Genomic DNA, 19232 nt, shown 5'->3' with positions numbered 1-19232 from the left:
AAACTCACACAAGTATCTCTACGTTATTTCGCAGCGTACGCAAGCGAAGGCTTCATCGGTCTCGACCACTTTGGGTTGCGCCATGAAAAAACGAAAGGTGAGGCATTAATGTAACTTTCCAAGTATTTCCTAAAACTTCGCTAGCCAATGGAATGCTATTTTAAAACCACCTTTAACTTAGATGCAGTTCAAATTTACTCTCATTTATATGAATGCTTCAGTAGCTCTTTAGAATTTAAAAGCAATAACACGTACTGATTTTTAAGCATTTCTTTTTCTACCTTTAATTTTCAGGGCAACTCCACCATAAAATACAATACGTTACCCAAGGAGGAAAACTGGCCTTCGGAATTTCATGGCATCGGTTCCTTTGCGCATAAGGGGGAAAGGATTAGTTCACCGATTCATAACATCTTCGGCGGTACTTCCAAGGTCTGCAATCCACCTGCCCCTTTTTTGCGCAATAGAATACCCGGAGCCTTTAGACCACCTACTATTCCATCTGGACTTTGGTCAAGGGCGCATGGTATATTGGATGAAGGTAACCTTTTTATTCATGGCAGTGTTACGGGAAATTTAATGGTCGCAACGTAACAAGTTTCGTCCTAATTACCTACGGATACTAAATCACCGATTCTTAGACCTGTACGTCACTCTTGTAGTTGTTGTTAATTGTTTGTTTTTATGTAATCTCGTAGACTCCGAACCACCAAATCAGTGCCTTAAGTATCCTTCGCTTTCTAGCATCCCGTAGAATACACAAATATCAACTTTTATTTTCAATGTTGGGTTAGGGTTGATGTCTCCCCAAAATACCCGTGGAACCGCGTTCCGACTTGTCAGCGACCTTTAAAGCCATGCGCAGTTGAAAATGTTTCGTCATGGGTAATGGGCTCCTGGTCATGGACAGTACCGGTTTCCGGGATGGAGTGTTCATATGGGAAAAATTTCTAGCTTGGTTACCCAGATCGCGGTAACCGGGTCAGCCCGCCTTCTCATATGAACACATCGAATTTTTGTAATGAAAAGAGTGGTGACCCCAAAAAATTTCAACGTTAGTACTCAACACTTGGACAACTCAAAATTTTTAGTTCAGGCGGAGTATACAGTTTATGCCTTTCTTTATCAATAATGGCTCCTATATTAAGGGCTATAAAATCGTATTTTAGCTGGAAGATTTGCTGAAGAGGATGCAGCACCCTGGAAACTCTTTGCAGCTGGTGGAGAAGACAATGGTGAGCTTGATGACAGCGATGTCAACATACAACAAGAAATCGCTCTTAGCCAGTTTTGTAGAGTGTTCAAAGGAACTTATAAAGACAAGCCAGTGGCTGTGAAAGAATTTCTGAGCACAATACCCTTGCGAGACAAAAGGAAGATGAAACAGGAGGCAAAAAGCTTACTCAACCTTAATCACTGCAACATCATCAAATTCTATGGGATCCTATCCAGGCGTTGCGCTATTGTTACTGAGTTTCTTGAGAAACAGATTGAAGTAGAGGACGAACCAACCTGGGTTAACGATGTACGCGGACTCTTAGACAATGTCGACGATGACTTTGATTGGAGAGTAAGAATTAAAATAGCCTGGGACAGTGCGAAAGCCCTCCGTTACTTGCATAGTCGTGGTGTAGTACACGCCGACGTTAAAGCAGCTAATTTCTTCTTAGGAGGGGGTACATCTCACGAGTTTATAGTTAAATTGGGTGACTTTGGTGAAGCTGTTAGAGCTTGTAAGACAAGGACCACAGTTACAACGTCCGTTCAATTAACTGGTGATAAAAAAGGAGATGATAGAAAGCGAGCAGGAACCCTTCCATTCATAGCCCCGGAGCTTTTCGGTATTGGCTCGAAACCGACAGCCGAAAGCGATGTGTTCAGCTTTGGTATGTATTTGGTGGAGTTGATGGTCCCCTCACGAGCTCATCCCTGGAGTGACGATTGCTTTTTCCCTGATGTTATTCCATCTCTTATACGTGACGGAAAAAGACCTTCTCTACCTACACTGAACGAGACGAGCCCGCTGGAAAGTCAGCTTTTCATTTCTGCCATCGAAGAGAGCTGGAAGAGTGAACCAAGATCCAGAATAAGTATGGAAGCAATGGAAGATAGTCTACGTCAAGGCGTAACCACTAATGAACAAGACCGGGAAGAGGAGAACGATTTCTGTTTTGAAAAATGGCTACATGAGGATGATAATGACGTTCAAATTCAACTCGATTGTTTAGCTAATCATCAAGGTTCTGTGATTGAGATTGCCGGTGAGATTTGTAGTTCAATGGTTTCCACTAACACAGAAGAGGATTGTCAAGAGATAAGTGACGATTTGGAAGAGGCCGTAAGCAGCCTTGATGGCTCTAATGCATGTCAGTATTTTAGCGCAGGTTTTGCCGCCTTACTTTTACAAGAAAGACAATCTGTTTTACAAACAAAGGCAGGAAGACAAAAATTACGACAAACCATAGAAAGTATGCTCAGTTCCATTCCAATTAAAATAAATCCAGTCAGGGATATTAGTCAACATGTCATGATAGAGGACGCTCTGAAAGTTTTAAAAGAGACTGGGCTTGTGAACTGTCAATTTGATTTACAAGAATTATTTGAAGATCAAAGTAGTATAACCTCCACAGAAGGAAAACATAATCTGGAAAAGGCGCTGTCAACTCTTTTTGCCTCTAGTCCTGCTGCAGCAATTTATACCTGCACTCCAATATCGTTTGTTATTTACTCATTTACATGCGAAGGGAAGACAACGGTGGTAATTGTAGATACTCACCGAATTCCAGAAAACGTCGGTGGCAACAATTCTGGTATCATCGTTTTCGCCGACTTCTGCGAAGATAAAGTACAACTCGCTGTCAAGAAATTAAGCGTATGGATAAGGGAGAGAATTCTCACAAGTACCAAACAAGGGGACCTTCAAAGCCTCGTTCTTATGAATCCTAAATCGGGCGTAGATGACCTTGACATTTCTGATTACCTGGACGAAACTCTGTGGGATGATGAGATGGATGACATGTCGCACGTGGACGAAAGTACCGAAAAAACACAAGACAACACCTTTGTATTGCCAGGAGACCTCCCACCTTTGAGTAAAAACGATGAACTCCTATATAAAGGACACCTGACCTGTTTTGGACATTCTTCATTTAAGAAATTTCAGTTAAATGCAATCCAGGCGGTTCAGGATGGCAGGGACGTTATTGTGATTCAGCCCACGGGTTCAGGTAAGAGCCTGTGCTACCAGGTACCTGCCCTATTCAATACAGGAAAAATGGTTGTTTGCGTATGTCCAACAATAGCCTTGATACACAGCCAAGTAACCGACCTTGTAAATAAGGGAATCGATGCTGTTGCATTCGGAAGGTGTGCTGGTGAAGACGCAGTAAAGAACAGGAACAGAGTCTTAAACGAGGACGAAACGGGTGTGCCAGCCTTAGTGTACACAACCCCTGAAACCTTCGAGAAAGAGCTGCATCTTCTGAAGAAAAGAAAAGATAAAATCAAAATGATTGTGTTAGACGAAATTCATAAAGCATTTGACCGTCAAATGCAATTTAGAGAGGCATACAACACGTTTTCGACGTTGAAGGATGACTTCACTGACATTCCCGTAATGGCCCTAACTGCCACTCTCGGTGACAACGAGATGAAGCGATTGTCAACAACCTATCTTCGTTCTCCAGTGTTGATCAAAGGAAGCGTTGATAGAAGCAACATTAAATTCACGATTGGAAAATATAAAATCGCAGGAAAAAACAAAGAAAAGGCTGACGACTTTGAAGACATGGCTTCGTTATGTAAGAACCTGAGTGATTTTGTAGCTGACAATTACGCCATAATTTATATGGACTTCGCTAATGAAGTACAAAATTTATCGCGTTGCCTGCGAAAATTGCACGAACTTGAAGTGAAATCTTTTCACGGGAAAGGGATGTCGATTGAGCAGAAAAAAACTGTGGTAGAAGAATTCAACCAACAGCAATTCCAAGTACTTTGTGCTACTGAATCTTACGAGGTGGGAGTACACAACCCACATGTAGAATTGGTGGCAAGAGTGGGTTGCATGCGAAATATGAACGTCCTGCTGCAGGAATTCGGAAGAGCCGGACGATCGGATGAGAAGGGGGCTGTGGGGCTGTTGATGGTCAACGAACATAGAGATGATCAGCACCTTGGTTACTGGTTGGACGGGTGTGACGCAAGTGACGTCGCAAGAATTAAACAGGAGTACCAAGAGTGCTGGAAGTGGATCTACTCCGTTTACACTGGTGATTGTCTGCGAGAGGGCATCCTTAAGTATTACAACGAAGATAGCACAAGTTCCAGCGTAGATGCTGAAGACTGTTGTTTATGTTGTGAATCGGCTATTCCTAAGGACTTTGATATTCAAAAACAATTGTTGCTCCTTTTGAGTGCAGTATCAGAACTAGCAAGCGCATTTCAGAAAAACAACGTAGGTATTGCAGAAAACAAATTAATTAGCTGGTTGAGAGGCGCCAAACAGGATTGGCTAGCTTTAGATGCTGTCCAAAACATTATCGATCAATCGACAACGTATGCACAAGGGAGTAATATGGAGGGCGTGGACTGGACAAAACCTGCATGGGAGATTGTCTTACGACAGAGCATCAAGCTAGGATATGTTAACATCAACTTCAACACCTTTGAACTGAAAGGACGAGGAAAACCTATTCACAGGACATACAGGACATACAAAGTTTCCCCTGAGGGGAAGTCCTACGTTGCAAACCCGGTGCCGGTGCTCGTGGCAAGTCCTTTCAAAGATATACTTAGAAGTCATAAAACTCAAACTGGAAAGTCGAGAAGGAGAGAGGGCAGAGGGTGTCACCACTTACCCAAAATAAGGAAAATGTTGGAAAACAGCAGTAATTGGAAAGAAATTCGATCCAAAGAAGACTATGAATTTCCAGGCTTCAATGAAACAGGAGTACTTTTTTATAGTAAAGACTTCAAAGCTGAACCATTTGCTTCAAGAAATAGAGCGCATTTCATCTATGACGACAATCAGCTATCAAAATCTTCCACGCAGACCCAGGCTCACGATGTTTCCATGGACGGCGTGACTAAAAGAGTTTTCATTCGGCGTTCTGTGTGCGAAGGGGTCAAGATTTGCTCTGGTGATAACTGCGACTACGTGGTCTCAAATCGGCAAAAGATCAATAGATGCCCAATACACAGGAAGGGCGAACAACTCAAGGAATCTGGAAAGTGTCCAGTGCAGTTTGTTTATGTCTGGCCGTTTGAAGATGACGGAAAGAGATGGGTGGGGGTATTAAACCAACACAACCACAAACGACCGGCACCACATAAAATTTCGTCACGGGTGCAAGAAGATATACAGATGTCTGCTGTACTTAACAGCCGCTGCACAGCAAAGGATTTATCAAAGGGTCTTGGAATGCCGTATGTACCTGCAGAACGGAGCATAGCAGCAGTTAACATTGACAGGGTAAGAAGGGAACGAAGACTTGCCATTGGAAACATGACCCACAAAGGTGGACAATCGAACGCTAATGCTATCGCAACAATCGCCGACTTTTCTAACATAAAGGCAAGAGTGGATCGAAACCAAGATGACATGGAGCAGCCACTCTCACAAGCTGTCAACAATTTGATGGGGACTTATCAAATGGAAGGAAAAGAATACATTTTTACGTCTACTTACAAACATGCATTCTTCATGGCACCTTTTCAAACCGAGCAACTTGCTAACTCACCGTACATATTTGTGGATATTACATACACAGGAAACAAATCATTCCCTTATCTATTAAACGTGGTATCTTTAAATGAGAAAACTTTGCTATACAACGCTGTCGGCAGGGTATTGTGCAATAAACAGGATGGTGGGGCGTATGCAACCGCTTTTAAAGAGATGTTTTCGTTTGTGACAGAGAGGTTTCCCAATTTTCAACATGGCAGAAGCCTAGAAGTAATCCTCGTGGACTTTGATGATGCAGAAGCGAAGGGATTCAACGAAGCCCTAGGCGCAGACGTGGCAGAGCGAGTTCTGCGGGGATGCCAAGTTCACTGGACGCGTTCACTTCAAAGGGTCTGTAAACTTGTGACAAAAACACGACAAGAAGCGGATTTATTCCTCCACCTTGGCAGAAAAATACCTTATCTTGAAAAAGGAGATGAGGTCAAAAAGCTATTCGGTATTTTGTCAGGCAAGGTGAACATTTCCCAAGCAAAGGATTTCCTCAGTGACAGGCACAAAGAGATCCTCAATGAAACTGATACAACTCAGTGGAGAAGACTCCACAACTGGGCATCCTGGTGGTGTAGACCAAGTCACTTACAAATGTTTACGAAAGCCTTCACTAAATTGAGTAACACACAGTGGAAGAACGCCCCGAAAACAACAAACCCTGTGGAATCCATAAACAGACAATCAGTGAATGAAAAAGGAAGTAGTTTGTACACGTTGCTAGAGAATATATATACAGAGGACAGAGCGCATGCTGCCAAACTTGCTGCGATTCAGTGCAATGTCACGATATCGTATTCAAATCCGGATGACAGAAGGAACAAGAAAGAAAGCAAAAAAAGGAAGCGTTCCAGCCTGTTGGTTTCGAACGTAGACGACGAGGATAATGCACCGCCGGATAAACGAAAACACATTGACGGTCATGGTGTAAATAGAAGACAAGGTAGACATCTCATAGGTACGAAGATCTGCACAGAATATCAGGAGTTAAGTTCTGATGGCCAAAGAATGCAGTACATGGGCTGGTTTGAAGGGAAGATCGTTGCTTACAACAGAAGGCAAGGTTACTTTGTTGAGTATGAAGAAAAAGAAGTAGGTGGAAAAATAATACCGCCATGGAGTGACTGGTTGGAAGACCTGAACACAAATGACGTGAAAATTCTAGAGATGCCGTGACACCTTATCAGTCTTCTACCTTTCCTTTCTATGCTGAAATATCGTCATTTTCATTGGAATTCAATTTCATAATCTTTTGGCATTTTCTTTAGCTAAAAAAGAAAATGGATGTCCGAAATTATTCGCCGGGAGAAAACACAACTGTTAAAAATACCGACACAAAAATACCACTAAGAGGCGAAGATAAATGCGAAGAAATGGTAATAATTTTAAAAGAACGTTTTTGTAGAACCAAACTTAAACGTGTAAACTGATTTTTATCAAATGTTCTACCAATCAACTGTAAAGAAAAAGTTCAACCTCCATCTCTCGACGCCTGCCATTCAAGCCAAACAAATGCTCTACCACTGAACCATGAAGAAGGACATTCACCCTTTAGCCCTCCACGCCTGCCATTCAAGGTGAATGTCACGTTCCTGACAAGAACAATGCACTTTAGAAACACTCAGGGACTATTTGTTCTTTTATGTTTGTAGCTTTGTTTTATTGATTGCATGATTACCGAATATCCATTTTTTGGTTAGCCGCACAAAGCTTTTTTCATGATTATTTCCTTTACGTCAAAGACATGTATTAAGATCCTTTTTCTGTAAGCACGTTTCTCTAACGGAGTCTCTAAGAGAACGTGGAGTAACTTGTTCTCAACCCAGGAGTCAAGATCAGACGTAAGTTACGCTTGTAAAAATCCATGTATTCTTTCCTTTCGTTATTTACGGCGTTGAATTCGTAGTTTTTCCGTTTCTTTAGACTTAGACAATTGTATTCTTTTTAGTTTTCACCGCAAGTGTTGTAAATAGACGGCTCAGCCTGATTCTAATAAACGCATTAGTCTTGCTGCCCTTGCCGTGTACTTCGCTGTGGTTGACCTGGCGAACTCCAGTACACAACACCCCGTGTCTGCGGTACTGGGAACGCGACAGCGAACAAATGCTCTACCACTGAACTACGAAGAAGAACATTCACCAATAAGGCCTTCACACCTGCCATTCAAGCTAAACAGATGCTCCACCACTGAACTATGAAGAAAGACATTCACCATTCAGCCCTCCACGCCGGCCATTCAAGGGAAACAAATGCTCCACCACTGTACTGTGAAGCAAGACATTCACCTTCCAGCTCTCGTTTTTTGCCATTCAAGCCAAACAAATCCTCTACCACTGCTATACACTGTTTTCTTTTAGTGACGTCTTGAAATCGCGAACAGTTTTTGTGATCGGTTCAGCTACTGCTTCCGCTTCGTGATAGTCTTAAATGGGGACTAACATCACCAATGGACTGGAAGTATCCTGGCGACAATGAGTTGGGTTGGTGACCCAATGATACCCCCTGAAAAGACTGAAGTCAACAATTGTGGTGTTTTGACGGGAAAAAAAAAGCTTGCTCGGTAATCAACCCCACAAATCACACAAAAACTTAGGCTTCAGTCTCAGGATAATACCCTTGTGCGATCAAATAAGCAAGGGGGGGACCAGGAAACCTGAAAACACTGGCGTGTTATCAGATACTTTGATTTCTTTTTGTCACCGAATTTGCCTGTCATGGAACCATAAGCGACGGATCAGTGGCTTAAATTTCGTTATATGAAACCTTAAACATATATAACGGAACCATAAGCTACTGATCAGTGGCTAAAATTTCGTTATATGAAACATTAAACATATATAATGGAAGCATAAGCTACTGATCAGTGGCTTAAATTTCGTTAAATTAGAGATCAAAAAAAAATAACTGAACAATATGCGACTGATCAGTGGCTTAGATTTCGTTACATGAAAGATTAAACATATGTAACGGAAACATAAGCGGCTGATAGGTGGCTTAGATTTCGTAATATGAAATGTTAAAAATATGTAACGGAACCATAAGCCACTTCTCAGTGGCTTAAATTTCGTTATATGAAACATTCAACATATATAACGGAAACATAAGCGACTGATCAGTGCCTTAGATTTCGTTACATGAAATACTAAAAATATGTAACGCAACCATAAGCCACTTATCAGTGGCTTAGATTTCGTTATATAAAGATTAAAAATATGTAACGGAAACGTAAGCCACTGATCAGTTGCTTAGATTTTGTGAAATGAAAGATTAAAAATATGGAACGGAAACTTAAGCCACTGATCAGTGGCTTAGATTTTGTTACATGAAAAATAAAAAATATGGAACGGAAACTTAAGCCACTGATCAGTGGCTTAGATTTTGTTACATGAAAGATAAAAAATATGGAACGGAAACGTAAGCCACTGATCAGTGGCTTAGATTTTGTTATATCAAAAATTAAAAATGTGTAACGGAAACTTAAGCCACTGATCAGTGGCTTAGATTTTGTTATATCAAAAATTAAAAATATGGAACGGAAACATAAGCCACTGATCAGTGGCTTAGATTTCGTTAAATGAAAGATTAAAAATATGGAACGGAAACATAAGCCACTGATCAGTGGCTTAGATTTCGTTACATGAAAGATTAAAAAAATGTGACGCAACCATAAGCCACTTACCAGTGGCTTAGATTTCGTTACATAAAGATTAAAAATATGTAACGGAAACGTAAGCCACTGATCAGTGGCTTAGATTTCGTTAAATGAAAGATTAACATAAGCCACTGATCAGTGTCTTAGATTTCGTTATATGAAAGATTAAAAAAATGTGACGCAACCATAAGCCATTTATCAGTGGCTTAGATTTCGTTACATGAAAGATTAAAAATATGGAACGGAAACATAAGCCACTGATCAGTGTCTTAGATTTCGTTATATGAAAGATTAAAAAAATGTGACGCAACCATAAGCCATTTATCAGTGGCTTAGATTTCGTTACATGAAAGATTAAAAATATGGAACGGAAACATAAGCCACTGATCAGTGGCTTAGATTTCGTTAAATGAAAGATTAAAAAAATGTGACGCAACCATAAGCCACTTACCAGTGGCTTAGATTTCGTTACATAAAGATTAAAAATATGTAACGGAAACGTAAGCCACTGATCAGTGGCTTAGATTTCGTTATATGAAAGATTAAAAATATGGAACGGAAACATAAGCCACTGATCAGTGGCTTAGATTTCGTTATATGAAAGATTAAAAAAAGGTGACGCAGCCATAAGCAATTTATCAGTGGCTTAGATTTCGTTACATGAAAGATTAAAAATATGTAACGGAAACATAAGCGACTAATTAGTGGCTTATATTTCGTTACATAAAAGATTAAAAATATGGAACGGAAACATAAGCCACTGATCAGTGGCTTAGATTTCGTTACATAACGGAGTTAATATATGTAATGGAACAATAAGCTACTGATCAGTAGCTTAGATTTCGTTAAATATATTCCTATTAAATGTAAATTGCACATCAATTCAATCGCTTAAAATATTCCGTTATACAGAAAGTAGTAATTTCATAATATGCAAATATATATATTCCCCTAAAATGTTGCAGTATATATAATAACAGTATTAATCTACCGACGGCAAATAAGCCAGTAGTTATTGGCCTACAATGTCGCAGTATGTAATTTAAGCGGTTCCAAATTCGGCCGTTAGTTATTGGCCTAAAATATTACAGTATTTAATGTAAGCGCTTCCAAATTCGGCCATTAGTTATTGGCCTAAAAATGTTGCAGTATGTGATGTAAGCGGTTCCAAATTCGGCCGTTAGTTACTGGCCTAAAATGTTGCAGTATGGGTTAGTAGCGGATCCAAATTCGGCCGTTAGCTACTGGCCTAAAATATTGCAATATGTAATGTAAGCTTTTCCAAATTCGGCCGCTAGCTATAAATACATACTGCAACATTTTAGGCCAATAACTAACGGCTGAAATTGGAACCGCCGTCATTACATACTGTGAAATTTTAGGCCAATAACTACCGGCTTATTTCCTGTCGGTAGATTAATAGTCAATACATACTGTGACATTTTAGGCCAACAAGACGCTGTGGGAGCGTTTACTTGGGCGCCGTTGTATTAGGAGTATCTGAGCATGCACGTTAGTTCAGTCTTTGGTGACAGGTGAACGATAACAGATTCGCTGAGAGTCTAAGGCATCATATTTGCGATAAACGTGATGTAGTTCGACCTAAAATGTCATGCAAACAAATTAAAACATTACTCTCTTTAATACTAAACACGTCGGATTTTGTAACCATGAGGTGCATCTAAGATAATGATGGATTTTGGCCACAAAGGAGTATTTGCGGTTCCAGTGGTAATGATGAATTTTGGCGACAGAGGGGTATTTGTGCGAATACCTTTCCACCATGATACCCTTCTTTTTCTGGGCTTTTTATGATAGATGTTCCAGCTTTTTCACTGGTAACAGCGCACAGTCGCAAAATGTCACGCAGAACGTGCAATATGACACGCGTGCGAAAAGACATGCGTTCTATATGGGATGCGTGCGGATAAGACAAACCTCACAGAACATCCGATTTACAGAAAGTTAACTCAACGAATCTATTTCATGATCACTGGAATAGGACAGAACTTTAATGACAAAATCAAAGCGCTCTGTGAGTGACCAAAGAATGAACTATTTCAAATTATGTCTACAGTTATTTGTTTATTAAACACGCAAAAAAGAAAATAAACTTCACTCGCACTGGAAGGCAACGCAAAGGTCAAAGTGTACGTTCATTCTTTTAGTGGTTTTGCGTGACTGCCAATGGACAAAATATCATGACACAAAAGAGAGTGTTTCCAGGATTTAAAAGGGCTTTAAATGAAAGAAGCTGGGTTTATAAAGTGGAAAGACACTGCAGCTCCCGTGGTGATTGAATAACAAGCAGAAACCGTCCAGTTTTCCTTCCAAGAACCGCCGAAAATATTTTCTTTCTGTATGCCGCGTCGCCGGATGAAACTTGATACACGTGAACGATTTTGGTTGCCTAGCACATGACCAATTTCTTCCCAGTGTTTTTAGCGTGGCAATTCCTTTCTGCATCCAAACGACGGCTTCTTTCAACATTTTGTAACATCGGAAGGGGCTTTCAGTTTTGCTGAAGCCCGGGTGCTAAAGCTGCTATTTTGGCTTTATCCAACGTAAAAAAAAAATGCGTTTAGCGTTGCGGTACTCAGTTGTTGTTAGTATGAATATGCAAATTTTCGGCGTTTACGTTTGTTCCAATGAATCGATCTTATCGCTAACACTCGACTCCGAAGGAAAGATTTTTTTTCAGATTCTACGTTTAGCGTGTCAATTTGGCGTGCCCGTGCATTCACCTTTTTCCCTGTTTTCCCGTGAGGATCACATTTTGGTTTTATCCAAGTGAATGTAAATAAAGAAATTAATTCGTCAAGCATTGATTGTCACTGTGCATTAGCAAACTTTCAATGTTTACATTTGTTCTGGTGAATAGATCTTATCGCTCACACTGGACCCCGAATGAAATTTATTTTCGAAGCTTTAGTTTTAGTTTCCTACTTTACCCTAAGCCTTTCACCCACGGAATGGTCTTGAATCTCTAGAGTTAATTGAACGTTTTCTTTTTTATATTGCGGCCAGAGAAATGAAATGTTTTGCTCGGCTGTATGTAAATTCAGTGTTTACGGCCTGATCTTATCGATTACGTTTGACACTGAATGGGGATTTATCGAGAAGAGCCAAAAGAGCGTCTGAGGTTAATTGAAGTCGAACTTTTGGAAAATATCCGTCCTGAAAGGAAAGTTGCCCCTTAGTTTCGTTCAATGAGAGGAGTTAGCAGACAACACACATACTAGCTGTTTTCTTTTAAGAATACGATATTCGTTGTGTTAATTTACGTCCTTGTTTTTTGTCCCGTAATGGCGGCTTATGATGAATACATGCAGACTCGCAGACTCGGCCGACATGTAGCGCACGTGCCGTAGATCACTGCGTTTTGGCGTATACGAAGAAATCCTATTTTATAACTTGGCGCTCCGCCCAAGTAATAACTAATGGCCGAATTTGGATCCGCTTACATTGATGAAAGGAGCAGATCTTCTAGAAAGGAGGAGAGAAACTTAGGCGAGCCATGAGAGTATGCTACATTTACTAATGGTACTGTTAACAGCCTAACAAGTGACTGATGGAATGAGTGAGTGACATTTCTATACATATTTATGATAACTCGTTCATTGTGCATGCGCGCATTCACAAGCTTAATTGTAAAAGGACTCTGAGAATTGATTTAATGATGGGTACAACTTGAGCTTTGAAGACCTCCTTTGATATTGTATTACCTGAAAGGTGATAAGTAAGTTATTAACAAAAGATCAATTTGTATTCTGGTCTCAATAATTATTCTTGAATTTATAAATATTTGTAATCCAGTTTACTGTCTGACACTGTGTCACTTAATTCCCACTTCCTGCCCCCTAAAAACTATGCCATCAAGGCTCCACTTATAATTAATTTTCCCACCTCAGTTATTAACTTGTATTTCTGAATATTTACTGACCTTACAATAGGCCAGATTCCACATCCCTCCAAACCCACCATGGACCCCCAATAAACCACTGCAAGGCCACTTCTAAATCCATTAATAATTCTCGAACAGAAAACAAAAGAAATCACTAATGTGAAGGAGGTTTGGAAAAGTGATCTTAATTATCATAAAATTTGGGATGTTTTGCTTTGAATTTCTTCAAGAATTAATAATGTTTGAGAAGCTATTTATATCAAACACTCAAAAGATTGTTTCATCCAATTTTTTCAAACCACCTCTCAGTGTTTGGAAGTTGGATGAGACATTTTTCCTTGTTGCTTAATATATTACAACTCAAAGAATAAGTTTATGTGGTTAGCCATGGGATTTCCGGAAGTGTCTATCTGAAATACTTTAATTAACCTGTCCCGGTATACTAAAAGGTGAGGTGGCTATTCATTGGAGGTATATATACTGCAAATTGCCACCATTTACTAAGTTCTTTGCATTCCAATTTAAGGTGGATTTTCCATTGAAAAATTCCCTGGAGTCTGTTTCCCCACAAGCAACTTTGCTCCGTGACGATGAAGAAAACTCTGTCGATTCTCAGCTTGGCATTTCTTTTCCATGCAATTTCATTGACAGCCAGTTTGCGAGGCAAGTATCAATTTTACTTTTTGCCATTGGTTATTTAGTTATAAAACCTTTCAAGAAAGGTAGAGAGCAAAGGAAAAGTTCTTGGTGTAAAAAGTACATTTTCATCCACTTCTCTTTAGTGGTGTTGTCAGAAAGCCTTTTAAAAAGACAACAAAGGATATGATTTTAAACCCTACATGTATTTTGTAGAAATTTGAAGTGCTGGCCAAGCTCAATACAATCTGGAACACCATGAAATATATAAATCTTATTCAATGGTTTTACATGTAATACGCGCGGATATTTTTTTCGGGGTTCGGAAAAATATGAGCAATGAGCAAAATGTCCGGGTATATTATAATTTGTGTAAAACTTTTGTTGTAAAAATTTGTTGTAAAACCATCAAATAAGAGATTTATAATTTCACTACAAAACGAATTTGTTATTTTTGGCTTCTCTTTTCTGGTAAGAGTGCTGAAATGCACCCGGCATTATCTGTCCATCAGTACATGGCATGTGCAATGGACGTAAACAACACAGAAAGCTAGGGAAATGTCTTTGTCTGTATTCGCTCTGTTGTGAACCGGTCAAACCGGGACACTACAATGTATTACAGTCTTATATTTTGTGCGTTCTCTTGATCTTATTTGGTGAAATGACATAATAGTGGAGTAATATAATATCATATTACTGTGTGCAACGGTTTTCTCCATGTTCCTGTAAAAGGCAAACAAAGATGGACTGTTTCTGTTATTCACTCATTCATTCATACATTAAAATTATTGTTTCTGTTGCTCCCTTTGGTTATCTATCAGTTTACTAACTAACTTACCTACGTACATGTGCACAGACGCACTTACAGTCGAACCTCCCTTTGCGACCACCTCTCGTAAGCGGCCACCTCTCCTTAGCGACCACTTTTCCAAAATACCAAAAGTTTTCAAGTCAAATCGCTATAGATTGAACCTCTGGTAGGTGACCACCTCTTGTAAGCGACCACCTCTCGTAAGCGACCACTTTTAGAGATGATTGTTTAGAATTTTCAATTGTTTTTATCCTCCCGTAGGCGACCACTTAACACATAATCTGCTGTATCTCTCATGGGCGGAAATTGCAACATGTGGATTGGCCCACATCATTACAGCGGACGCCGTATTAAAATCTCACAGTCGGAGCTACCATAACGGTCTCCCGAAATAGCTTACCATTGAAACAAATGATAACATACACATGCACCATAGTGTACACTTTAATCAGGTTGAATCCCTTATAGGAAAGAAACTCTCTTATCTTGCACGAGCGGTGATGACTTTTTCAACCTTGTATTACTCAACAGAAAAATTGTGGTGATAAAGAACTGCAACTGGATTATGTAACAAACAAACAAACGCGAAAGTTGCGGATGTTTTACGCTTGAAATGTAACATTGCCAAAATGTTTTTTACTGTTTGCTCCTAAATCAGACAGTCTTAAGAAAAGTTAGGTTTCGATAAGCACTGGCCAAAGGGTTAGGTCTCTGCAATTACCATATGTAAATTACCCGAAATTTAGACCCCCTGTGGTCTGACCTCTGGTAAGCGACCACCTCCTGTAAGCGACCACATATCCTTGACATTATGGGTGGTCGCTTACAGGAGGTTCGACTGTACTTATTTGTTTGTTTATATATTTATTTAGTCAATGACCGGATCATAGCTCGATGGTGGAATAATCTCTATTACGCTGGAAAAGTTTCCTGGATTGGAAACGGGCGGACACATATTCTGTTTGATGACAACGACAGGATTGCTCACAGCATCCGGGACATTTCAGCTGTGATCCCAGATCGAGTGCCACGTAAGGTGAGGGTAGGTCAACACGTCGTGGCTACCTGGAAAGGAGGCCATAAGTACTACATTGGTTATGTGTCTCGTAAAGTTTCTTCCCGCCGTTTCAAGGTCACCTTTGATGATAATGATGAAGATTTCTACTATGCAAGGCAACTGAGGATTTTTCCAGATCATCGTTCAGCTCATGCTGGTAATTAGTAGTAGTAAGGTATGTCTGCTGTAGTGCTGAAATTGAACAAAATGTTTCATTTTCCAGACCTGAAAGTCTATAAAGTTGTCTGAAACTGTGTAGATCTTTAGGTTTCTGTCTCCAAGTCTGCCAGTCGGTATGACATCATGACATGTCTGCTATGGCCTTATCAACATTCAGATGCCGCCCGTGTTGGTGCGTTCAACCAGGTTACTAGATCTCACAGTTGTACCTATAGACTTGTCCAGTCTAATGTGCAGATCCAAGTCCATTCCAATTTTTTCTAGAGACAGTCATGTTTGGAATACTTTGCCACACGAGACTGAGCTTGTCACCTCAGAACATGTTTTTAAATCTGCTGCCCTTAAGGTCATTCCCCTAGCTGTTTTGCAGTGCGCAACTCTACTGCGCACGATGGCAAAATAAAAAATTTACGCTCATTTCTAGCTAACTACTGAGTATCACTCAATCTGACTTGCAACCAACAACAAAATTCTTAATTTGCATTTTGCACGGAAATTAAGGTGTTTTAATAAGACTCGCCCCAGTCCCTTCGCAGAGAAACCAGTTTTGAAGCTCGATTTACCACTGCTTTGTGAAATGTCTGCAAAACCAACCCGGTGAACCTATTTTCTCTTTTCAGATTTCTAACCACAATATCGTTTGCCAACTACCGTGAAAATTTAAGGAAAATCCTAGTGTTAGAAATATCAAATTTTGCGCCTAATATCTAGCCAATGGACATTTTGGCCTACCTTCAGAGGTAACGAATTAGATTGTTTTGTTGAATATCTCAGTAGTACTGGTTACGAATAATTTTCAAACAGATTTATGAACAGGGAAAAAATTCTATGAAATGAGCCGTTAACCGTTCTCTTCAGAAAATAATTCCTCTTTTTGGCAAATGCTCTATTATAGTCCTTTTTGTCCAAACATGCAGTAATTACCATATTTCAATGCTTCATTGCTGAAGATCAAGCATGATGACCCCCTCTTTTTTTTTCATTTTTGCAGTTTACATATAGTGAACCACACATGGGCAAAGTTTGGAAAAAATCTGAGTGTAGGTTCTATTTTAGGGGAATGACCTTAAGGCTGTTCCTCGCCGAGTTTTTCCAGCTCATCTCATTTTGACTCTTAGATTTTGATAAGTAGATTAATTAACTAATTTATTTATTTATTTATTTATTTATTTATTTATTTATTTATTTATTTATTTATTTATTTATTTATTTATTTATGTAAGTAAGTGTTGGTTTGTTTCATGATTATTTGATTATTGTATCTTATTGTGAGTATAGTAAGCAAAGAACTAAAAACAGTTACCATGCTTCCATGTACCCGACCCAGGCTATTTTTTCCTGTCCGCCATTTATGTCATTTATGTAGGGCACAAACAAACTTGTTTGTTTTGTTTTGTTTTTCATTAACTTGTAGTTGGTGCCAGAGTGTTTGCACGCTGGACAAATGGTCTTTACTACCGTGGATTCGTAATGAGGGCCAACTCCAGAAAAGTTCGAATCAGGTATGACGATGCAGGGCTCAAAGTTTATTTTGACGTTGGGAGCACCTGTGCTACCAGGTGTAAATTTCTAGGCGCACTGCCGAAATTTTAGGCGCGCAGCTAAAAATTTTAGGAGCACAACTTAAAATACTGGTAGCACCAAAAAGAAAAATCAGAAGCTTCAGATATTTTATCAGTGATCATTGATAATGGTGTCATAACGACACCGAAACGTTGTTCATTTCTTGTGCTTATTTTTGCTTGCCGATCGTTAACCAGCACGGTAATGTTTTATTTCAATCGCGTGTTTGTTTCTTTCAGTCTCTTACTGTACATTTGCGATAGCAATAATACTGTTACATTTTTTAGAATATTACATGTTATGGTACGTTAAACAAGAAATAAGGAATAATGTCATTGAATATCCTCTCGATCAGACGAAATCCTTCAAGTCCCACGGACCACCAACTGAAATTAATTCATCTGACCACTTCCAGTATGCAAGGTTAGGTTGCCTTGATCTCTGCCCACTGTTTAACCACTTCACAACTGCTGTAGTTGGGTCAGAAGCACGTGTTTCAGAAGGTTGCCTTCACTCGTACGTGTCAGCGGTGCGGTCACAAAGCCGAGAAGAGTCTGGGGTGGGTTGAAACACGGACAAGAAATGGACTTGGGGAAACAACAATTAAAACACACACTGATGCAAGAAAAATGGTGTAACTTTATTATGTGGAACCTAATTGCGTTACATCCACATTTGAATTTATTATTTCAAGCTTCTGTTTCGTGTTTAATCAGGCAGAGTACACGGGAACTGTTAGGTGAGGAATCAAAGTGGCCCCGATTCAGGCGCACTGAACTTGAACGCTTTTAGGCGCGTGAGTGCGATCACATATGATTTTTCAGGCGCAAAATAAAAAATCTAGTCGCATATGCGGCCAGCATTGAGCCCTGCGATGGAGATCGAATCAATTTGCACAAGGTTGACCGTACTGCAGTTGTACTTGACAAGCTGGTGTGTTACTCTGACGTCAAGCCTGGTCAGCGTATCATTGGCTTTTGGCCAAGAGGAAAGCGGTACTACCCTGGTGTGGTGACCTGCAAGAGGAATACTGGGCGAGGCAACTGTTACCAGAGAGCTGTTTATCGTGTGAGGTTTGATGATGGGGATCGACGACTGCAGGATTTCCATCAGATTCGTCGAATTCTATGCTGATAACAGTGACATAATATAAACTGGGGATCACCGAGTTCGTTTTTTAGTTATAACCAGTTAAAGATAAAATTAAGGGTGTTTTTAACAGGCTATACTGTCGCTGTGGTAACCTATTATGTCGTAAACATGATCATGACTTGTTTCCCAATGATTACCTTACGCATTGTTGTATCAACTTATAAAGGGTGGTAGTTTTGATGCGTCAAAGTATAAGTGGTGTGGGAAACCGGTGCCAGCCACCTTGCAATGTAAGTTCATTTTCAGTTTTTCAGATCTCTGTTCTAGGCCTGCTGGTCACAGAAAAGGATGATTAAGATCAATATTGAGTTCTCAGTGAAAAGAGGAATAAAATGGTGTTGGTTAAACTTGTTTCGAGTTACTCCTTCGCACTGGTTAAACAGGGGCTATACGTAAAGGTAATAAAGACGCCTTTGAGTTGTCATTTTGTTGTGAAAAGTTTTCCCGTTTCACTTTATGTGCTCCTGGGAACAGTGTAAAGGCAACTGAAAGTTTATTAGAAGCAAACAAAAATGGCTGTTTTAATAAAGAGGATTTGGTCAA

General features: G+C 39.8%; 1 protein-coding gene across 2 annotated transcripts in view; it reads left to right on the top strand.

Moving 5' to 3' along the window:
• LOC146474674 (uncharacterized) overlaps positions 1 to 19232 on the top strand; it is a 24177-nt gene extending 4945 nt beyond the window's left edge. The window contains exons 1-5 of one of the 2 annotated variants that reach the window (XM_085116419.1): positions 10840 to 10898; positions 13817 to 13953; positions 15610 to 15951; positions 17389 to 17487; positions 18415 to 19232. In XM_085116419.1, the coding sequence (XP_084972545.1) occupies positions 13881 to 13953; positions 15610 to 15951; positions 17389 to 17487; positions 18415 to 18671 (771 nt within the window). In that variant the 5' untranslated portion in view covers positions 10840 to 10898; positions 13817 to 13880 and the 3' untranslated portion in view covers positions 18672 to 19232. Of the gene's footprint in view, positions 1 to 10839; positions 10899 to 13816; positions 13954 to 15609; positions 15952 to 17388; positions 17488 to 18414 lie in introns of those variants that run through there. The other variant, XM_085116418.1, reaches the window with a different exon arrangement.

Source organism: Pavona decussata, unplaced genomic scaffold (genome assembly GCF_977016875.1).
Source record: "Pavona decussata unplaced genomic scaffold, jaPavDecu1.1 SCAFFOLD_87, whole genome shotgun sequence".
Classification (NCBI taxonomy): Eukaryota; Metazoa; Cnidaria; class Anthozoa; order Scleractinia; family Agariciidae; genus Pavona; species Pavona decussata.
Note: the sequence above shows the minus strand (reverse complement) of the source record. Positions and strands in the feature narration are given on the sequence as shown.